The sequence below is a fragment of the Danaus plexippus genome, chromosome 25 (assembly GCF_018135715.1).
Source record: "Danaus plexippus chromosome 25, MEX_DaPlex, whole genome shotgun sequence".
NCBI lineage: Eukaryota > Metazoa > Arthropoda > Insecta > Lepidoptera > Nymphalidae > Danaus > Danaus plexippus.
In genome coordinates, this window is record NC_083553.1 from 603,998 (window position 1) to 624,609 (window position 20,612).

At 37.8% G+C, this 20,612-nt stretch overlaps 1 protein-coding gene across 3 annotated transcripts in view; it reads left to right on the forward strand.

Annotated features, from left to right (window-relative positions):
• The window catches only part of LOC116775440 (uncharacterized), a 68,401-nt gene that overhangs the window by 41,947 nt on the left and 5,842 nt on the right, over positions 1 to 20,612 (forward strand). For all 3 annotated transcript variants that reach the window (XM_061524547.1, XM_061524548.1, XM_061524549.1), the window contains 5 exons: positions 9,791 to 9,904; positions 11,275 to 11,383; positions 11,690 to 11,791; positions 11,912 to 12,199; positions 12,332 to 12,513. In XM_061524547.1, the coding sequence (XP_061380531.1) occupies positions 9,791 to 9,904; positions 11,275 to 11,383; positions 11,690 to 11,791; positions 11,912 to 12,199; positions 12,332 to 12,513 (795 nt within the window). The remainder of the gene's footprint in view (positions 1 to 9,790; positions 9,905 to 11,274; positions 11,384 to 11,689; positions 11,792 to 11,911; positions 12,200 to 12,331; positions 12,514 to 20,612) is intronic.

Consider the following 20,612-nt stretch of genomic DNA (forward strand, 5'->3'; position numbering starts at 1 on the left):
TGTAGAAAGCCAGAGGCTGGAGCGAGTATTGTTCACTAATGATATACTGTGTGAAGGTTAGTTTGTCCCTTAACTTGTATGTGTGTATGTGGCCTTTGATCTACACAATAATACTACAAGTAAGGTAAACCTGCGCCCCTACGACAAGTTACCATTACCAAACCTCTATATTTTAATTGTCATTTAACGAGCATATCGGCTCGCGTGATGAAGTGTTGTCTTCATCGTGAAGTCATAGGCCAAAAATGCCTTACATCATTTCTTAAAGATGCTCACAATTTTACAATGCTGGGTCGTTGTTAACCTAATATAGAACACCGCAAGGAAAACTGGCTCTAAAATTATCAAAAACAGCATAAAAATCGGTCTATCCGTTGGAGACCTATCATGCCACAGGCAGATACACGAGCACACTTATAACACCCCTCGTTTTTTGTTTGGGGTTAAAAATAAAATTTTCATAAAATACGATGCGTGTTCAGGGTATTCTTAGTTCATTCAATTAATGTAGATTTATTGTTAAGTGTCTAGAGTCCAATGTGACGTGTGACGTCATGGCCCCTCCCCCCACAAGTCAGACGACGTGTCCTATCTAATCTTGTCGTTTTTGGTATCCATACCTTTAATACAAGTTTGCATCGTAAATTAAACAGACGGACAGCAGGTTATCATTCATAAATCTCCGTACAAGACGGTATAGCCGTAGGTGTATAGATCTATAACTAGAAACTGTCGGTGTATAGTTGGAAGGTGTAGACTCGTGGTAATGTCAGTATTCATTGAGCGCTAGGTGATGTGAGCGCGGTGAGCGGTCTCTGGAGGCTATTCTTGTATTTTTCCTGTCCGGTGTATCCCTGGGGAGGGCGGGCGATACGTTTTATGTTATTTGTGTGAACGTGACGCGGCTCAACTTACACACACGGCTCGTGAGATTCAATGTCTTCATAAAACATGTTTGTTATGACTTCGTTTATATTAAGAGTCTGTCGGCACACGGACATACAGCCGGAATCGTTAGAAACAATATTATATGTAGAGGATATAGTTGAGTTAGTCAAAAGTGATGCTCATTTTTAGGACTGATCAATAATAGGAGATATTGATCGAGATTAATAGTTTTAGTCTGTGTGTACTTGCGGGCTGTTTCATAAAACATCAGGATGTTACTAATGACAGTTGAAATTTAAATGTCATTTAACATGGTAATAATGTAATCCAAGTCACTATAAATATGTGTATATATATTAAACTGAATTTCACGCAGCGCGTTGTTTTGCTATCGATAGAGACGATTTTAATATTAATATAACGCGGTATGAAGTAGTTCGTAGCACGAGTCTACGGGGAGTTCAATTAAAAAAACGATCTCACAGGAAATTGCAAGTGCTGTGAAAAAAAAATGAACGCTCAGACCGCAGTCGGCGAGCTAGTGATGTGCGTGTACTGTATCGATAACAGCTAGTGCCGTGCGTGTGCTGTATCGATAGCAGATAGTGATGTGCCTGTGAGTGTAGCGAGAGATGGATTACCGACCCCCCCCCACCCTGATGAGCGTCGGGGCGCCGTACTACCCCCACACAGGTCGGTCCCAATAATTAACAGCTTATACATGATTAGCCGCGATTGCTTCATTAATTACACATAAAGCATCACTCGGCCGTGATTTAGAGCTGCGTGTGATGTGAGGTGTGTGATGTTAATATATTAATTGTTCCGTGTATGAATATCACACACACGCACAAAGACACACTTCACAATATATTATGTTGATGTGTGCCGGTATCGTCTACAACCGCACGTAATCAATAATTTATATAAACACTAGTGTACGTATGCGGCGTTCACTCCCTGGCTCATTTCCAACGAGTGAGTGCTCTCCGGTTACTTCAGTTTATCTTGGAGCCAGCAGCCGGTTCTGTCCGTCTTAACGTGCACTCAATAAAAAAATATTACCAAATATATAAAACCCACGAACAAACGAAACAATTCTGTAATACATTATAATATAGAGATGTAATACATTATTTAGGAAACATAGTCTGCGACTAGTGACATTATTACAGCTTGCATTGTCCCACACATAGCATCAAATGATTGTCATATACAAGACGTTTGTCATATTTATGATGTTTTCATGAAGGCGTCCTGTGAGCAGCTCCGTGTCACATCTCCTCTGTATATAATATTCGTCGTAACTTTCGTTGATTCGCGTCGGTGTTCCGTGTAAGGCGGCCCGTCTGGTCGCCGGTCGCCCCTCTTTGCGCGCGCACCGTGCCCGGTGGCACAGGACACGAGCGACCGGCGGTATATTGTATACGAAGCTTTAAAATTGACGATGAAATATTAAAATACATGCATAGTAGGCTCTCAAGATATATTTCTTATAAATATAAGTAATATACGTATTTAATTTAATTGTTTAATTAATCTATTATCTCTGACACATGAGTGAGCTTGTTGTAGTGGTCGTTCGCCCTCACCGCCTTCGGTGCTGCCGGAGGGGTGTCACAGGGTGTTGTCTGTAACTCGATCCGGTCGGAAATGTCCGTCAGATTTGTCGCTTGACTCTCACCGCCGGCACACTACCGCCCCCCAGCGGACACGCTGTTTATTCCACTTAATTGTTGTATGGCTGCTGACACTCGATATGTTATTCATATTTCTGCCTCTTATTTTTTTAATAATATTTTTGAAAAAAAACCAATAACCATTAATACTATACCGCGGTTCATCTGCAATATATAGCATTTTAAAAAAGTATACGCCTGTCTACTATACCAGGTATATTTAATAATATAAGTATAACAAAAGTAGTATAAAATGTGTCGTATAGTATTTTGTCCAAACAAAATATAATATATTTATAAGGAGTGCGAGTTGACATACGCGAGATAGGATCACACTAAATGGCTGGCAATAACGACCGGCGACGAGCGGCGGAGTGTCGAGTGGAGAGGGGTACGGTAATGATCGCTGATGGAGTCACTGGAGAAGGGAAGTGGCTGGCAGGGGTAGGGTTACTGTAGTAATGATGAGGATTAAATTTGATGTGGAACGGGAGCGTACTGAGAATGAGATGTACAGAACCAGGAAAAAACTACCCATTATATTGTTAGTAATGTATATTATCAGGCATATATGAATTTAATCTTTCATCCTAGGAAATAGTGTCGCATGGTGTCTCTATGCTAAATCAATGGCATGTTGCCCTACCGTATGCGATCGCAAAATAAAATATATTTTTCATATACTTTAGAAAATTAATTCTCACAAATACTCGCTAGTATTTAATACGATGAGTGAATGACATAGGTTAAATTTCACCTCCGTTATATTAGTATTGAATCACATTTTTTTTTTTTTTTAAACAAAACATATTCCGATTCCCGAGTGATCAAAAATACACAGACACCCCGGGAATCCGGATAACCGTATAAAGCGGCGCGGATGTCCTTATCCCGCGGATCGTCGGAGGCGATAAAAAAAACATCTAACCTCACCCTCCGCTACACCCTCACTTTCCTCACCCCTTCGCCTTCCACAGTCGACGGGTGCGATGAACCACTGAGCGGGAAATACGCCGTAAACCGAGAGATTGTTATTTACATGGAGTGAGCCTTTTCGAAGCTTGATATATGAATGTCGGAATAGTTCTTACACGTTACAACGTGAATTATTTTGGATCAGATAAAAAATTATATCGGATAAAGCGTTTAATAGAATATATATTTACATATATACATACATATATACGTTATGCTTTAATTTTTCTTAGGTTATTTCCATTCAATCATGAATTTGTTATTGCAATTAATATCACTGAAATTTACTTTGTTGTATACATTTTTAATGAAAATTAATAGTCGGTTCATTATACATATATTTTTACAAAAAAGTTGTCTGTAAATAAAATTATATTGTCACGCTAAATAATGAAGTGCGTAACTTCTCAGCTTCATTAATGTTCGCAGTGGCTTCTAAATAATCCTATTATCAACACAGGTATACATTCTTAACCCCACAAAACAAGAACCCTGATAACTGAGCCCGAAACCTCGACACTAACCCCCGAACCCTCTACCCCACCCTATAAATGCCGCCGCAAATCTCGTATTACTCTAACAAGTCTGCGGTAATCTCTTAGAAATACGTCGCACTACTAAATTAGACCCTATTACTAGCGAATAAAGTTCTCAAAGCACGGCGTGAAGGCGCCAAGATAGAAATTGATTCGACGCCAAGAATAGGGTTGTGGATGCGACGCTATCCAATTTTATTAGATCTCTCTCCATACGGAGCCGGCTTATCTTTGCTAGCATTTCGTTTATCGAGCGGGAAGTCGAGAGGTCTCGATAAATTAGTCCGTCCTTATTGTAGAGCTCATGAAACGCTGTTCCGTTGAAGCGGAGGCGAGCAGCGAGGGTGTGCGATTACCGACAGTAATCGACTTGATCCCGATGAAGTTAGATGCAAAGTGCTCTGTATAGAATGGAGTACTCAGATGTGACACGTAACACCTTGTGGAATGAAAACTATGTGGTTGTAATGAATTGGTTTTTCAGGTTTTTGTATTCTATTCGAACGAGGCTGACGACGTTTCAAATCAATTTAAGAATATAATCATAATACATTGTATGTTAGCTCACATTTATGAGATGAACAACAATATGACGTACGATATACATAATCCATATAAATGTGTATGTATTAAAAAATATCACTCGCCTGTGAGAGTAAGTTGAGAGGCACTTAGCTCGTAGGCATGAAAGTGGCCCATTTGTAACGTTATTGTTTGGCGGACGAGGGCGGCTGTCGGGAATGAGAAGGGGCGGGCGGCGGGGAGGGGTGACAGTCGGGGGTGACTCGGTGGTGGGATTGCCACTGGCTTGTAATGGAAATTCGTTGACGATGCCGCTGGTTTGTGGTACTGTCTGAAAACAAGAGGCGTTCAACTATTTATATTAAATAAATACGTCAATAACTTTAAATACATTGAAATGGAATAGTTCTGTGCGTAGATTATTTTTATATCTGAAACATTCAGAATATTGTCCACACACGTAAGTTTATATAAGTTTCATCTAATAAAATACCTGGGAGGAATGCTCGCTTATTCTATTATTTTGTTTATTATATATGTAAAATTGATACAGTTCCTGCTTATAGCAAAATATATTGTATTGTGATCACTATGCGACCTATCCGCTCGTCGCTCTTGTCTCGTTCCGTGTCCCAAGACCGTGTCGCTAGAGCGCATGCGTTCCCCGGCTGGTATACCTACACTTGTTGTACTCGATCCACTCTTACTAAAGAGTGGCAAATATGTGAGCACTTACAACACAACAGTTTGCTAGTTCCACAGACCGACAGAGGGGGGCTCGGTATGAGATAGAGACATCTACATACATAGAGATGGAGAGAGATAGGGGGAGATTAATATTAAGAGCACTGTTCGAGTTTGTTTCAGGAATATATTAAGTTAGCATCGGATGCTTTGGTTACATTTATATATGTAACGTTGTTCACTCTGCCCTCCCTTGTCTGGGGAATGTATGTATACATGTACATATATATGTAAGGAAATTAAAATAACAATTAATATGCGGTAGTTGTACATTATTAATGGTCTTCTATATAATCACTAGCTCTGGATAAATTATTCTGTGCTATAATATGCAAATCAATACCACGACTTTATAATATGTACTGTCATGTAACACAACCAACACAAAACACCACGGGTGTACTATAATTATAACAGCTGTGATTTCTCCCCCATGGAGCGCTCGTAGCGGGACGAGTGGTGCCTCGTGAGTCGTGTGAGAGCCACGCTCCACTACAGGAATAGACTTCATTTAATATAACAGTTTCGTATCACTAGTTATAGGACTTTCATTGTGAACGTACTTTACTTAGGGTTCCTTATTTTTTTTTTTGTAACTAGTAACCAAGTATTTTAATAGTTCTTTTCGTCTCTTTCAAAATATTTCAACACGGCCGACAAAATTAATACATGCCAACGGTTCTTTTAAATAGTTTATAAGTAGTAAAATAATTTGTAGATGCTGATATGTTAATAATATGACCCTGAAGGTGAAACTCGGAAGGCTCGGCCGTTATAACTCTGCCATCTCACCTCCGACCTCGGTGAAGGGCCAGAGGTCTCCAGTCTATTATACAGCCTCATTAATCCAATTTACCGTATCCAAGTAGTCTGCTGGGAACACCCCGGGGGTCGGGGCCGGGGGCGGGGGGCGCCTCGAGTCGAATTAGCGCTCGAGACCAGATTAATTACCGCTCGCCGCTTCGTTGACAACCCCTTCTGTGTGGGGTGTCGCTGTGTACGGTGTAGTTATTATGATGTCGTTTATTACAGTGATACATACCTTATTGATGTTATGACGAATATTATCCGAGCTTGTACGAGTATATCATTATATTATCTATTGTGCATCAAAACAAAGGAAAAAGAATAAAATAATGCATAAAGGCAGGGTGAAACGAGATTGTTACACATTTCGCGTTTTCTACGTTTTACTTAATGTATGTCTTCCTATATATACAACTACATCTGAGAATTTTATGATAAACGTCATCGTTCGATGGGAGTGTGTGGGGGTGACACCGGGGGTGGAGGAGGGGGCTGGGGGTCGCGACCCATCGGGGGGGGTGTCCATCCAATTTGTTTCCCCCCTCGTCCAATATCAATGGATATTACAAAAACGACTTGATATACAAAGGGTGTTATCAAAACAGAACTGCTGTTTATATTTGAAAACTGACACACAGACAACGTCACACAATGGTTAAATAAAGTGTTGGTAATTTTTACGATTAATTGTGTTACAGAATTAATTTATATTTATATATGTTCTCATAGGTTGTTAATAGATATCCTGTTAAAGAATATATGTTCTGTTATGGGTTAAGATGGAAACAAACACTCAGTAAGAGTAAGAATAGCAGATCATGATATAATACCTTATACCCATATGACATTTGCTTACACTTCACAATGAGTAACTAACATTAACAATACTTATTGAATACAAAACATAAAGTTGTATTGTAAAAGACCGCTCTATAACATGGGGTTAGTCGAGGACGGCATACAATAGCAACAGGCAATTGAAGGGTTAAACGGCGGTGACATGGGTTGTGGTCCGGACACACACACATACACACACGCGGACACACGGACACACGGACTGGAGATAATAAAATCATTATTTAACAGATGCCATCTACGCCCAGTAGAGTCCGCGTTGAATATATAACAATGAATCAGTTTAATTAAAACAGTTTAAATCAAAAAAATATATTAATTTTTAGGAAATTTTATATATAATTAAGAATAGGAATTATTTATATGAGCATTCCTAATCTGTGAGTAGTGTTGAGGTGAGGGCGTGTGTCCGCGGCGCTCCACTTGATCCCGTCCAAGGGTCTCCGTCACTAACAGGCTCGCGTCACGCCGGGACGCGCTCGCCAGTTGACCTCATTGTCCGGAGTTCAAGCTGTACCAATTGTTTCTAATACAGTCGCTGCATCGCTCGCTACAGTTACTACTCACACCGTTTAATATATTCCTCATATAGTAATTTATTACAATGATATTAGTTCTGACCGATCTATACGCTGAACGGCTTCTCTTTGTATAAGTGTAGTCACACGTCACTAAACAGAAGTCAGTCAATCAGTCAGGCTGTCAGTCAGTCAGTATATATGATATTTGTTTGTGAGCCGCGTCCCGTTCCGTTCCGTTAGTAAATCGGTGATTCAATTCAGAACACTGATTGAACGCCGCCCTAAAAGCATTCGAAGCGGAAACAATTTGTCGGTCGGTTGTCGGCGAGGGGGTCGGGGTCGGGGGTCGACTCGAGGGTCGGGGGTCGTCACCCCACCCGTCGCGCAGCGCCGTCTTTTTATTAAGTATCAAATATTTCAGTAATTCCTCTGGATTATTATTTGGCGTCTTCCGCCACTTATGTTTTACTTAACACTCAAATGAGATAATAACGTCAGAAGTGAGACTCGCCGTTTTAAAGGCAAGGAATGTTCAGATGAGATTTATCACTGAGGGATGGTGCAGGTCATTCGGTCCATGCTACTAGTTGGAGACCATTGTTATTGTCCTAGTCGATGTGTTTTCGATGTTTCCTGATGTTTCTCCAGTTAGGAATCCTTCGTAGGTGACGACGACGACAACTTCGTCGAAATAACTCCAAATGAAAAGACAGACTCACTCAAATTAATTTTATATACGTGTAGAGTTATCTTTTTTATATATTATCGTAAACGATGATTGCCTTCATATTATATGTTTATTATGGACGTGGTTAATGATTCTTCAGAGGGAGCAAGTGTAAGATGGGTAGTGTTCAGTCCACTCGTCTTCGTGGAAACCACCCGATAGTCATGCGTCATACGTCGAGTAGTTAAACATAATGAATTGACGATGAGCTCAAGTAAAGAGAATCTGCGAAGGACGAACACACGTACTGTTCAGCAGTTCAGTTGTGTTGGTTATACATTGATTTGGTATTTGAAATATACAGAGTGTGTTGTGTTTAACACGTCTGTGACTCTGTTCAATTTAAATATACGTAGCAGTTAGTTTATATATTAAGTGAAACAATTGAGTTCTAATGTCATCAATATGGAGGTCTTTGTCTGACGTAGCTTGTTGGTTATTATATAGAGAATAACAAACGTAATGTTTTCCTTCTACTAACAGCCCACTGGGATCATATTTCCACTGAATGTTTCTTAGTTTTCCTCACATTTATTGAGAGTACATATATATATTTGATTGTAACAATTCTTCCATATTAATCCTGTCACCTTTCATCCACAGTCTTTGGATTGTGGTGGTGGTGGTTTCTCATATGATGCAGCTCCACTCTGTTCTCTCAAATGGATCCCACACTTACACAAGATCTACAGACTATAGTGAATAAAATATAGTAGATAACACATTAAGGATTAGAACTTGTATACAAAATACGATATTTAAAAGATGACCTCGTTTAACTGACGACGCGAGTGATTTCCCTTGCTCTGAACAGTTATCATTTTCATATCGTCTGCTGTGAGCACGGCTGCTGTAAAGTAACCGAAACTTTGGGTGAAGTGTAAAATAATATAATAAATGCCAGTCGTATAGCCGAAACTCATAGTTTGACTTATGTGTGTGCTTACACAAGATGTAAGGTATACAAGTGGCTTATGCTAGTTAATGCCTAACTTTTGAACTATCCGACAAAAAAAACAACGTTTGAAATTGGTGAAGCAGTTTCACAGATTAAATGTAACAAACAGTCAGACAGACAAAAATTATGATCAAGTGTTGCGATACATGTATGTGTGTGTGATCTTTATATATTAATATAAAATAATAAAATACTATTTTTTATATTTAAATATATAAACATTCCAATTAAATAATTTGTTTCCACTGATATAAGTTACCGAAGTTATATATAATTAAATGAACTGCAATGAAAACTTGAAACTTGAAACTATTGTATTATAAATGTATATCGAATTATGCTGTGAATCACGACGGTGGAGAGCATTCAGTATAAAAAATATGTAGGAATTATTATTAATAATTATTATAAGGCCGAGAGATTGTTCAGTGAGATACATGTTCGTGTCACATACATACTCATCGTTAAACGAATTTATGAGAATACAATAAGCGAGTTAGTCTAGAACCTACCTACATGTAGTTATGTTATGTGTGTATATATATGATGTTAATGTTTGTTTCGTTGTTTGTCACCAGCTGTGAGCGCCAGTAAGATATCCAAGCGGACGGATCTCGCCCCCAACAAGGGCGGGCCATTCGCCGCCGCTCTCCGCACCCTGGCCAAGAACGCCGGTCCCGACATCAAAGACGGTGAGTGCCGGCTTACTCCCAAACACAACACCCGCCCCGGCCACGAGCGATAAATACATACCATATTATTTATGGCTCGGGCTTGTTTTTATTTTATTTTTTTCATATTTACTTCCCCAATGTGAACACTTGTTGGGTTTAAAACTGAATTGTCCATGTACATGTATATAATATAGTCGTGAGTCGGATAAGTCATAACTAATGTTAAGCGACTGTGTGTATAGCTATAATCAAACGGTTACCCGCTGTAATATGTATCGTTAAGGTAATATATTTTTTTCAGGTTCGTTCATAGTAAGTTGAGACGTGTAGTATGTCATGTTAATATTATTAATAGTACGTCAGTGTAATAGTTTTATCTGTATGTTGATCTTTATACGAAGTTTTAGTTTTGTATGTTTGCGTAACACGGTTACAACACAGGCCTACACACAGTGTAACGTGTACTCGGGTTCTTGATATCGACTGGCCCTCTATGGTCATTTCGTATACTACTGTGTTTTCTATCAGCTGTAGTTTATAAAATATGCACATTTTACAATTTTTTTTTTTAACGATGTAACTGAAAAGTGTTTGTATTTATCCGGATATGTCCGCGGAGTTACGCGGAGTTTCGGATATGTCCGCGTAGTATATCCGAAGTGTTTGTATTGTTGAAGCACCAACAATTCCCCAAAGTGTCTATCTGACTTGTATTGTATCTTGTCTGAGATTAATTTCAACTTACAACTAGATAAAGTAGAAGTCAAACTCTCTCCAGTTAGTAATGAAAGAGAACAATTCGATAGCCTTATTTTTAAAGGTTTTGTAGTACTTGACTTATCTATCTGTATTACAATTGCCAAAGAGATTGAATGCAATCAATACGAAAGACGCTCCGCGTCACTCATAATTCAGACGACACAAAATTAATATTAGCTTTGATGAATTAATTGTTTGAGGTCCGCGGTCCTTGGTATAATTAACTTGGGAAACTTTTGACAATTATAATGAAAACGTTGACAGTTTGCGACAGGTTCTTTAACAGATAGCTTTATGAGATCTTAGTTTATTAGTTTCATGAGGAAAACGAATGATGAAAAGAGGATTTCAGCCAACAAGACGGAACGGCCGCGATGATGGAACATAATAATTATACCTCATGGTTGTAGTAGATAAACTGGTGGTGAGAGGTCTAAAACGCGACATATCTCAAAGCTAGTTTGTATATGAAAATTAATTGTAATAAAAATACTTTGTAGGCCTGTGTTATAATCATATATGAAGTATGGGGATCAATATGAATGTTATAAAGTGGTCCTACTCGACTTGAAAGTCAGTAAGGGTCGAGTGTGGTCACTAGAGCAGCGAGTCATTCCGTGAGTATACAGGGGCGGCCGAGAGAGACCCCGCCAAGGAGAAGACGACGGCAGCGGCCAAGAGAGCCAGTCCGCATCACCTGCCTGCCAGTGGTTTTCAGCCTTACAGACCCGATGATAGGTAAGGACAACAACGTGATTTACACACACACACACACACATACAACAATACAGCATACAACAACAATAACAAAACACACCGCACACGAACAACAATACTCCGTACACGCACAACAACACTCCATACACGCACAACAACACTCCGTACACGCACAACAACACTCCGTACACGCACAACAACACTCCGTACACGCAAAACAACACTCCGTACACGCACAACAACACTCCGTACACGCACAACAACACTCCGTACACGCACAACAACACTCCGGAAACTCCCGTCTTATCTATATGTATCGTCCTCCAGACTGAGTCACCCTGCGGCCGCGTCGTTCCCCCTGCTGGAGCCGTCCTCGTACTCCCCGTACGCTCACCCCTCACTATACACCAGCGCCGCTCTCCAGTACAGGTGACTACTGACTTTTGTACAATACTTACCGCCTGCTACTCGCAGTATGAGACTGATTCGTATGATTGCCGACTCGGTCTCTGCTCCCTGTATGTGAAATGATCATGTCTTCGTTTCCAGGCTGGCGGCGGAGGAGCAGATGTACCTGGAGCGTGTGTTCCGAGGAGGTGTGGGGGTCGGTGTGGGCGTGGGCGTTGGCGTAGGCTGGTTGCCGCCCTATGCACTCTACCCTCCGCTGGCGCCGCCGTTGCCGATGGTGCCGCATCCTCCGCACGCACCGCACCCCTCGCACCCGCCGCACCCCTCGCATCCTTCGCATCCCTCACACCCGTCTCACCCACAGCACCCACCGCTCCACGACGACCGCGAGAAGGAGATGGCATTACAGAGGGAGAGGGAGAGAGAAAGGTAAGGAGAGGTCACGTCGTCGTCGAGGCTCGGTATTAGGAGTCATTGTTTGGAACATCCTGAAGAAAAACGATCGTTCATTAATTTCCTTACGATATGTTCATCTATTACTAAAATGCCATTAAATTTCAGGGAGCGCGAGCAACGAGAGAAGGAGCAGCGCGAGCGGGAGAGAGAAAGGGAGAGGAGGGAGAAGGAGTCGCGCTCTCTCGGCGGGGGAGTGCACGGCCTGCACGGCTCGCCGGGGTACCAGCGCACGCTGCCGCCGCTGTTGTACCGGCCGTACAGACCCTACTACGAGGACGCGGACGACGGTGAGCCGGCCTCCGCCCCGCCGCCCAGCGCCTCAGCCCCGCCGCCCGCCGCGCCCGCCCCCGCGCCCGTCTGATCCGCTCTCTCAGAGCATCGCGCCGTCAGGTTCCCGGGAGGCCGCCTCCCTGAGACCGTTCCAATTCCTTAACACCAGCCCGGCGGCGTGTCTCGAACCCCGTACCGGAAGTACAAACCGCTCGGTAGGCGGACTCTACTATATACACGAGATCATATTATTTTTTTGTAAATCGTATGATTCTAGTCCAGAGAACGTTCAGTGTTAGAGAGATGCAGTAACGTTATGATGCATACGGCCTACGTCATGACTCAGTACGTTACGTCGTGCAATACAGTGACCAGTTCCTATAGACTGTGACCCGCCAGGGCTCCACACAGCCACCCGCCCGCCGCTCACTAAACGCTTATCCGTTATGGATATACTATATTACTCCACGGAGTGTAGTCGGCCGCATGCGGGTAGATCGCACTCTGTCAGCGAAGCCACCTCCCGGCCGTGTGTAACGCTGATGGCCTCGGCCGCCTCCCACCATATATTACACACAACTCGGCGGCGGAGGCGATCCGCGGAGTGTAGCGGTCGCCGGTCGGAAACCCTGAACATTGAATGTGGAATTTTATAATGAAACCTCTTTGTACTTTTAAACTAGCTAGTTATTAATAATTTGTAGCGTGTAATAGGTGTTCGAGGATCTTCACGGTCTTATTTTGTAAGTGACGCGAAGCATTTAGGCGTCCAGCGCCGCGCCGTGTACATAATATATTATATAGTTAGAGATATGGACAATACCTAACAAGTGAAAAATGATTCTATTGATAAATACATTCAGTGAAACTACCACCCGCATGGCGTCCCACGGACGATACTTTTATTTTTATTTCATCCCCACCCCGCCCCCTCCTCCCCCCACTCCCGGCAGCTTCACATAGAGCATGTAGTTGTATACTAACACACACACACACACCCACACGATACAGCAACGAGTTGCTGTGTGTTTTGAAATGTTAAACTTTGTCGCTATTCGATGTAGCTAGACTGTGTCTTTTCCAGATTTTTATTTTGTTTTGAGTTTTATATTAATTGTAATTCGGTCAAAAAACGATGAAGCTTAAGTAAACAATAGTCTGTTCATTAACGAAACCCGCTACCGGGAGCCGAACGTTGTTGAGCAACAGTCGGTGTAATACGAGATTAGCTATCTCGACTCGGACTCATTTTGAGTTTTAATACATTAGAGGTAGATAATTTCATCATGGGTCGAGGAAGGTGTTCCAGAATTAAAATTGATGTGATAGTTGAAGGAAATTGCGTCTAATGCCTTAGAAATTAAGATTTGAACTTCGAAATCAATGACACGAATTAAATTATGGCAGCTGTCGTAGTATCTTCGGTTAATATGTCTTAGTATTCGTAGCACAACGAGTCTATAAAACATCGCCATTACTCTATTAGACGAGTTCCTTGTTGTTTTTGACACAGAATAAAGACGTTGATATTGACAAAATATTACACAGTCCAGACTGAATGTAGCCAACGCATAGAAAAAATATTTAGTTATGGCGTTCTGTGACATTGAAGAATATATAGAGCTCATTTTGTTCGGATAAAATCCGTTAATTAAAGTATTAATGATTTACTTAAGAGCATTGTGTAGTCCAAAAGGGTGCACAAAAAATACTTAAACTGCTGAAGGACTTAAAAAAATCCAAATCTATTCCTCTTTGTATGTTGCAAGCACTGCTAACCGCTTTATACAGACGAAATTCAAATGATGTCTTAATTATTTTTCTTATTATGCGATGATTTTCAAACGCAGAGTTGATAATAGAACATTTTTAGGTTTGTGTACACGAGATGATATTTGACGCGAAGGAAATTAATGTCATTGAAATAAAAGTTATAGGCTCGCAAAATATAACATAGGATTTTAGTTATAACACAAACAGTGACTGAAAACCCCAGCTGATGAAAATATACTGACAGTGTACTGTGACAGTTAGTTAAAATGACAAAGATGTTAGCGAAGTTGCCATGAACATGTTGCAATGTGATTATAACACATGCTGGAAGTTTTAATACCAAAAGCGTATAGATTAGGAGAACTAGATTAATAGTTAAATTAAGGAATTAAAATCATACATATTTATTCATACAGTTGGTAGTTTCATTTGACTGTGCTTCAAAGCTTATTTTTATCCAATAGCCATTTTCATTAAGGGTAAATATTTTTTATAACAGAAACGACTTTCATCTTAACTAGTTCCATTACACTGCAACGTTAACTAACCAGTAAAATTAAAAGATAAAAACAACGATAATTTTGTTATAAATAACAAATTAAATATTTTAAAGCGCAATTTAATTTAACCTTAACAATAAATATATTTAGTCAGAAATAAAAATATTACAGCTCTTATTTTCAAACTCATTGTTATCACCAAGAAATTCTCTCTACACATTATAATTGTGAAAAGTAAGACAAATCTTGTAGTCTAGGTAAGACAAGACAGAGAGGTTTTTAGGTGATCCTAATTACTTACAATACCTAAAACGTTTCCAACTCGCATTATAAGTCACTTCATAGTTACTAGATGGCGCGCTGGCTTGTCTTTGAATGTCGAGCGTCGTCCCCTCGACCATTTGATCTTTAAGCACAAGATCATTGGTATAGTTAATATTTGCACCGACATGTACACAACAGGACTAAACATATACTTTTTTGTAATTAATAAGTTCGGTATGGACTATATAGTTTTGTTATTGTAAAGAGCAACATAATTTTAAAAATTCAATACAATAGTAATGCGCCAGTGAACATTAATGCCCTATAAACTTCGCTACATGTGTACCTTATATCAAGGATTATAACTCAAGTGTGAATTCAATTATGACAGTAGTCTATATTTTTATAGTAATAATAATATTTCTTAACATACAAAAAATCAACTCCACACTAAAATTCAACTGAAACGAACATAGTCTTATTGAAGAAACACAATTGTTTTAAAAGAATTATTATACTTTCATTGAAAATTATAAAATCTGAAAATTTTTAAATAGTTTTATTTCAAGGTACAAGTAAACAGTTAGGTTCGGGTGATAAAATGCAACTTTTTTCTATTATAAAGTATTTTTTATTATCTGTACTTCAACTGTCATATTACAAGACAGGAATAAATATAACGCTGAATATAATAATCTTGAAATCTATAATGTTAGGATTGAAATTGAGATAGTTGACATATCTGGTTGGATATCGAAGTTTATTTTTATAACTTTCGTATCAAAAATAAACAAAAACATGTAAATGGCCAGACCTATACCAGATATAGATCTTCGTAACCTTTCCAAAGAATGTAAACCGACTGATGAAAGCTTTTTCGACGACGCCCTCGGCAAAGTACCCAAAAATAGAAGCAAGGATCTTATACTAGGTACGATTAGTGGTTGGTTGGTCGGACTGGGTGTGGCGAAGGTTGGCAAGATCGCTGCCTTCGGACTCGGAGGCAGTGTGATAATACTCCACTATGCCTGCGAGTTTGGCTATATCCGAGTCAACTGGGATCGGATCAGGGACACGATAGGGAAGAGTCAACAGGTCATTGAGAAATTGCAGAGATTTGTGAAGAAACAGAGCTGTTACTCCGTCGGATTTGTCGGTGGCTTCTTTTTCGGCGTGGCGTCGGCGTGATCTGGGATTATTATAAATGTTGGTTTGTTTATACATAATGAAGTTATATATACAACAAGTTATAACCTACTCTAGCCTTCAAAAGTACACCCTCTTGAAAAATAATATATTAATTATCAGATAACAATAAGTAGTGTTTGCTTTGTATATTTAATCATTTCTTCGAAGTCTCGAGCAACTCGCAGGAAAAATGACTTTAAAAAGTTTAAATCATTTTTATTTCTTTAATTTATAAATAGCGGTTATATCCAACGTCAAACCTCTTATAAAAGTTTTATTCCGTAATATTTTTCTAACAGAAACGGTTTATATTTTCCTGTTATAGGCTTTTATTTTGATACAGTATTCAAGGGTCATATAGGAAACAATTGTTTTTAAGGAATATTATTATTAACAATTAAATATTCTTAAATTTGCCTTATCGATTTTTTATTTCCTGTACTTCATTTTTCTCGTTAGGATCGTATTTTTAACACGCCTAACACCGGTCATTACATGATTACACTTGTTTGACTTATAGATACAGTAGGAACTCTTTTTAATTGTATTATAATTGCTCGTATCTAATTTAATATGGATATTTATTGTAAATTTTTAATTCTTGACAATAAATAATAAAAATATATCTTATAACTATTTCAAAATAAAATATAAAATAAAATATAAAATCTTAGATCTCATTATATAAAATAATAGTTTGTTCTAACATTTTCCTAAATGAAACTAAAGCATTGTGTTTATTTTCTTAGTAGTGTAAGTTAATTTGACGTCTCGCTAGTCCTCCATAAAAATCCGATAACAATATATCATGCAGCTGTCTGTGGGTAGATCCGGGGGTACATTAAAACGTGCGTGACCTGTTTGTCATTTGGTCTGTCTTTATATATTATTTTGAATATTGTGTCAAAAATTTAAAGAAACCAATGATAAAGTTATTATACTTCGATATTTAAATGTTCATGAAGACATAAATTATAATCTGTGGCTTTTACTTTAATAAGGCGGTGACGAATTATAAAATATGGAGTAACAATAAGTCTAAAGCGACAACTGCCAATGATTATTAACTTTCAGTAATTATTTTGAAAATAAAATTTAAAAACTTTAAATATATTAGTGTATACAGTGAGAACAAATAACACGATAACTGTACAAATGCTAATTCAACAACTGGCCTTGTACAAGTTTCACATAGTGCGTGCCCTGCGACCTCAAAGCGAATAGTTATTTTGATGAAATTAAAAAAAAATAATTTTCGTCTAAACTATCTCAGTAGGAATCGATCACAAGTCAGTTTATTAGTGACAATTTACCCGAATACTTGCGAAATGAGACGATTTCATAAGAAATATATAAAATAATCACAGAGACTTTAATATTAGTTAAAAATTATTGACAAAGTACAAAAATAAATTAAATGTCTTAAGACACGAGGGATAGCAACAATCTGTCTAACTCTTAAATAACACACCGCTCTACTATTCCTGACCTTCCTTTTATATTCCTTCAATTTTCTGTTATAAATTATCTGTTTTATATATTACAGAGGAATTAAATAAACAAATCGTACGGAATTTTAAACTCTAGAGAAAACTTGTTGGACGCGGTCCATCCTGGAACACTTTAAAATCAGCAGTTATTATGGAAATTAATCAGACACCAATAATCATGTTTCATAGACTGAGTCCGCAGACTTAACTTACTTTTCAATATATTTTGGTTAGTACCGATTCTATGACAGTGTGAGCCGACATGCCAGTTAAATAAGATTTCCTTAAATATTACGTACTATTGTTTAATTTTATAACGACCAAAAGTTTAAAAATAAAAAAGACGTTTGTATCTTTTATAATAAAATATTTTATCGAATACCATTTGGATTTTTATTTTTCGCTTTAATTTTCACAATGTTAATTTGTTATGGCTGTGTCACAGTTTAATGAAAAATATTCGATGGTCTCAATGTAAGCTTTGAATCAGTCGCCGTCGGAGCGTCAAAAGACATCGCTCTCAATAAACTATCCTCACAAAAAGACTTAGGATAGAAAACTAAATTATTAAGTTGACAATGTATTATATTAGTTTATATTATACATCCTGACTAAGTGTTAGCAACTGTCTCTGTAAATGGAAAGTGGAAGCGTTTTAAAACCTTGTCTTTCAATACAAAAATCAACGGCGCTAGGTTATCAACCGTATTATTCTATCTAAGAGACATTTTTAATGGTATACAATATTAAATAAAAATAAAAAAATTAATGCTCATCAATACGTAGATATATAACGATACTTTACTACGTGTTTTATTGCCACATTTAACACCGACATTGTTTAGGTATTTCATTGATGTATGTTTTTATTAAAATCAATTCAAATATGTTTTTATTAAGATCTGGTATCCATGACGAAAAGGACTATTAGAAACACTAATCAAAAAATACGATAATCGGGAAACTAATAAGGCAAAATTAAGTTCGTCGCTCTGTAAAGAGTTATTTGTATTTATTTCCGATTTCGTTAATTCGTTAGACAAACAAAGAATATCGCAATCGTCATTTAATAAATGTATATGTTATCTAACAACAAACTATGTAATGTTAAAAAAATGTATTAATCAGGATTTTATTAGTATTACTAAATATCAAAACAACTTGAATGTTTTACAAAACTAGTGTCTTTATTAATTCCAGATATTCAACTTACTACGCATCGTATGTTAAAAATAACATACCTACTCGCGTATTAGATACCTCCTCATGCCTTACATGTGGTTTTCATTATTCTATTCTGATAACAGAAAAGAAGCTAGCAAACATACAACACAATCAACAAAACTTAAACACGCAACTTACTATATTAATAACTGACTAGAATTAAATGCAATTAATTTTGTAAATATGTTGATAAAACAGAGCTTTTACCTTAAAAAAGAAGAAAGAAAAGGATTCATTGTAATAATATTTGCCAAAAGCTAACCTTCTTTTTGCAAGATAAAACACCAGTTAACATAATAGTTTAATTCAATATAACTCGCGAGGAATTAATTGAATTCCATATTTGGTACCGAGTCAGCCGTTAGCACGTATTCTATACTACAAGGTTATGCCGAGACGGTTCTTGTTGCGTCTAAGTTTCGTAGAAATATATGTAACTTATGAATGTACTCTCAATATTTCATTTTAGAAAATAAATGAAAACAAATTTTCCCTTGAAACTCTTGCAAGTTATTATTATATTTTTACTATTACAGTTTAATAACTGTGTATAATCATTAATAATCATGTAAGTCGTCATCAAATGTCGTTTATATGTTTTTGGTTATCTATCACATGTCGAATTACATCTGCCCATGCAACAGAATATCATAAAATATTCAGCAAAGTTTAAATTACGTATCAGTGGCTCAAATCAGCAGTCCGTCTGTAGGAGTTTTAATCTTATCAAATCGTGCAAACACTCAAACACTCGGTATACAATTAAATTACAAAGTATGATATCTTCTCTACAATTATTAATTTCACATTATAATTGCATTATTAATCATTTTTTTAAAACTAAACTATTAAGCCAGTAAATCAACAGACAGTAAACATACTAAGATTTGAGGGTAGTGCCAACGATTAAAAAAACACTCACAATAATCATTGTTTTAAAAACTCACACCACCCAGGTTTTTTTATTTGTTTTTCTTTATATCTGGAAAGACACAGTTAATTTTGAGTTTTTTTTTCTTAATAACAAGTCGTTATTACACTGTATTATGTACTAACAGAACCTCGTGGTCTACATGAGGACCATAAGTAAATTGATCTTACAAAACACATACTTTAGGTATGTCTCATGTACACCGTACGACTTAGTTTTGTCACAAAAAACTTTATACTATACAGGTGCTTATTATTTTCTGAAATTAATAACAAACTAAACATTAATTTATAATTGTTTCATAGTTTCTAATAAGCGTTTATTTCTTACATGCTCTCTCCTCTCTCATCTCTCTTCTCTCCTCTTTCCTCTTCTGTCTTGAATTAAAAGGTATTTTATATCTTTGCCATTATTCCTCATTGGCATCGTCCGATTATATGCGGATTTTAACAATGTTTATTCGTAATTTTTCCCATTTTGTAATACTAACGTTAAAGTTTTCCATGGAGAAACTGGAAAAGCTTATATTATAATGTGACGACGCACATCTAGAATAAACATACCGCGCGAAAAAAATATTGATCGGCTGTTATATTAAAAAAATATTTGTTAATCGGTAAAAAAACACCTCTGATAGCTGTTCGGCGGCTTTGACTTCTCTGTACATCAAAAATCTTGCTAGGGACAGGTTGAACATAACCTTCCCATGAAAGACGAAAATCACAAAGGTATAGTCATATACTTGT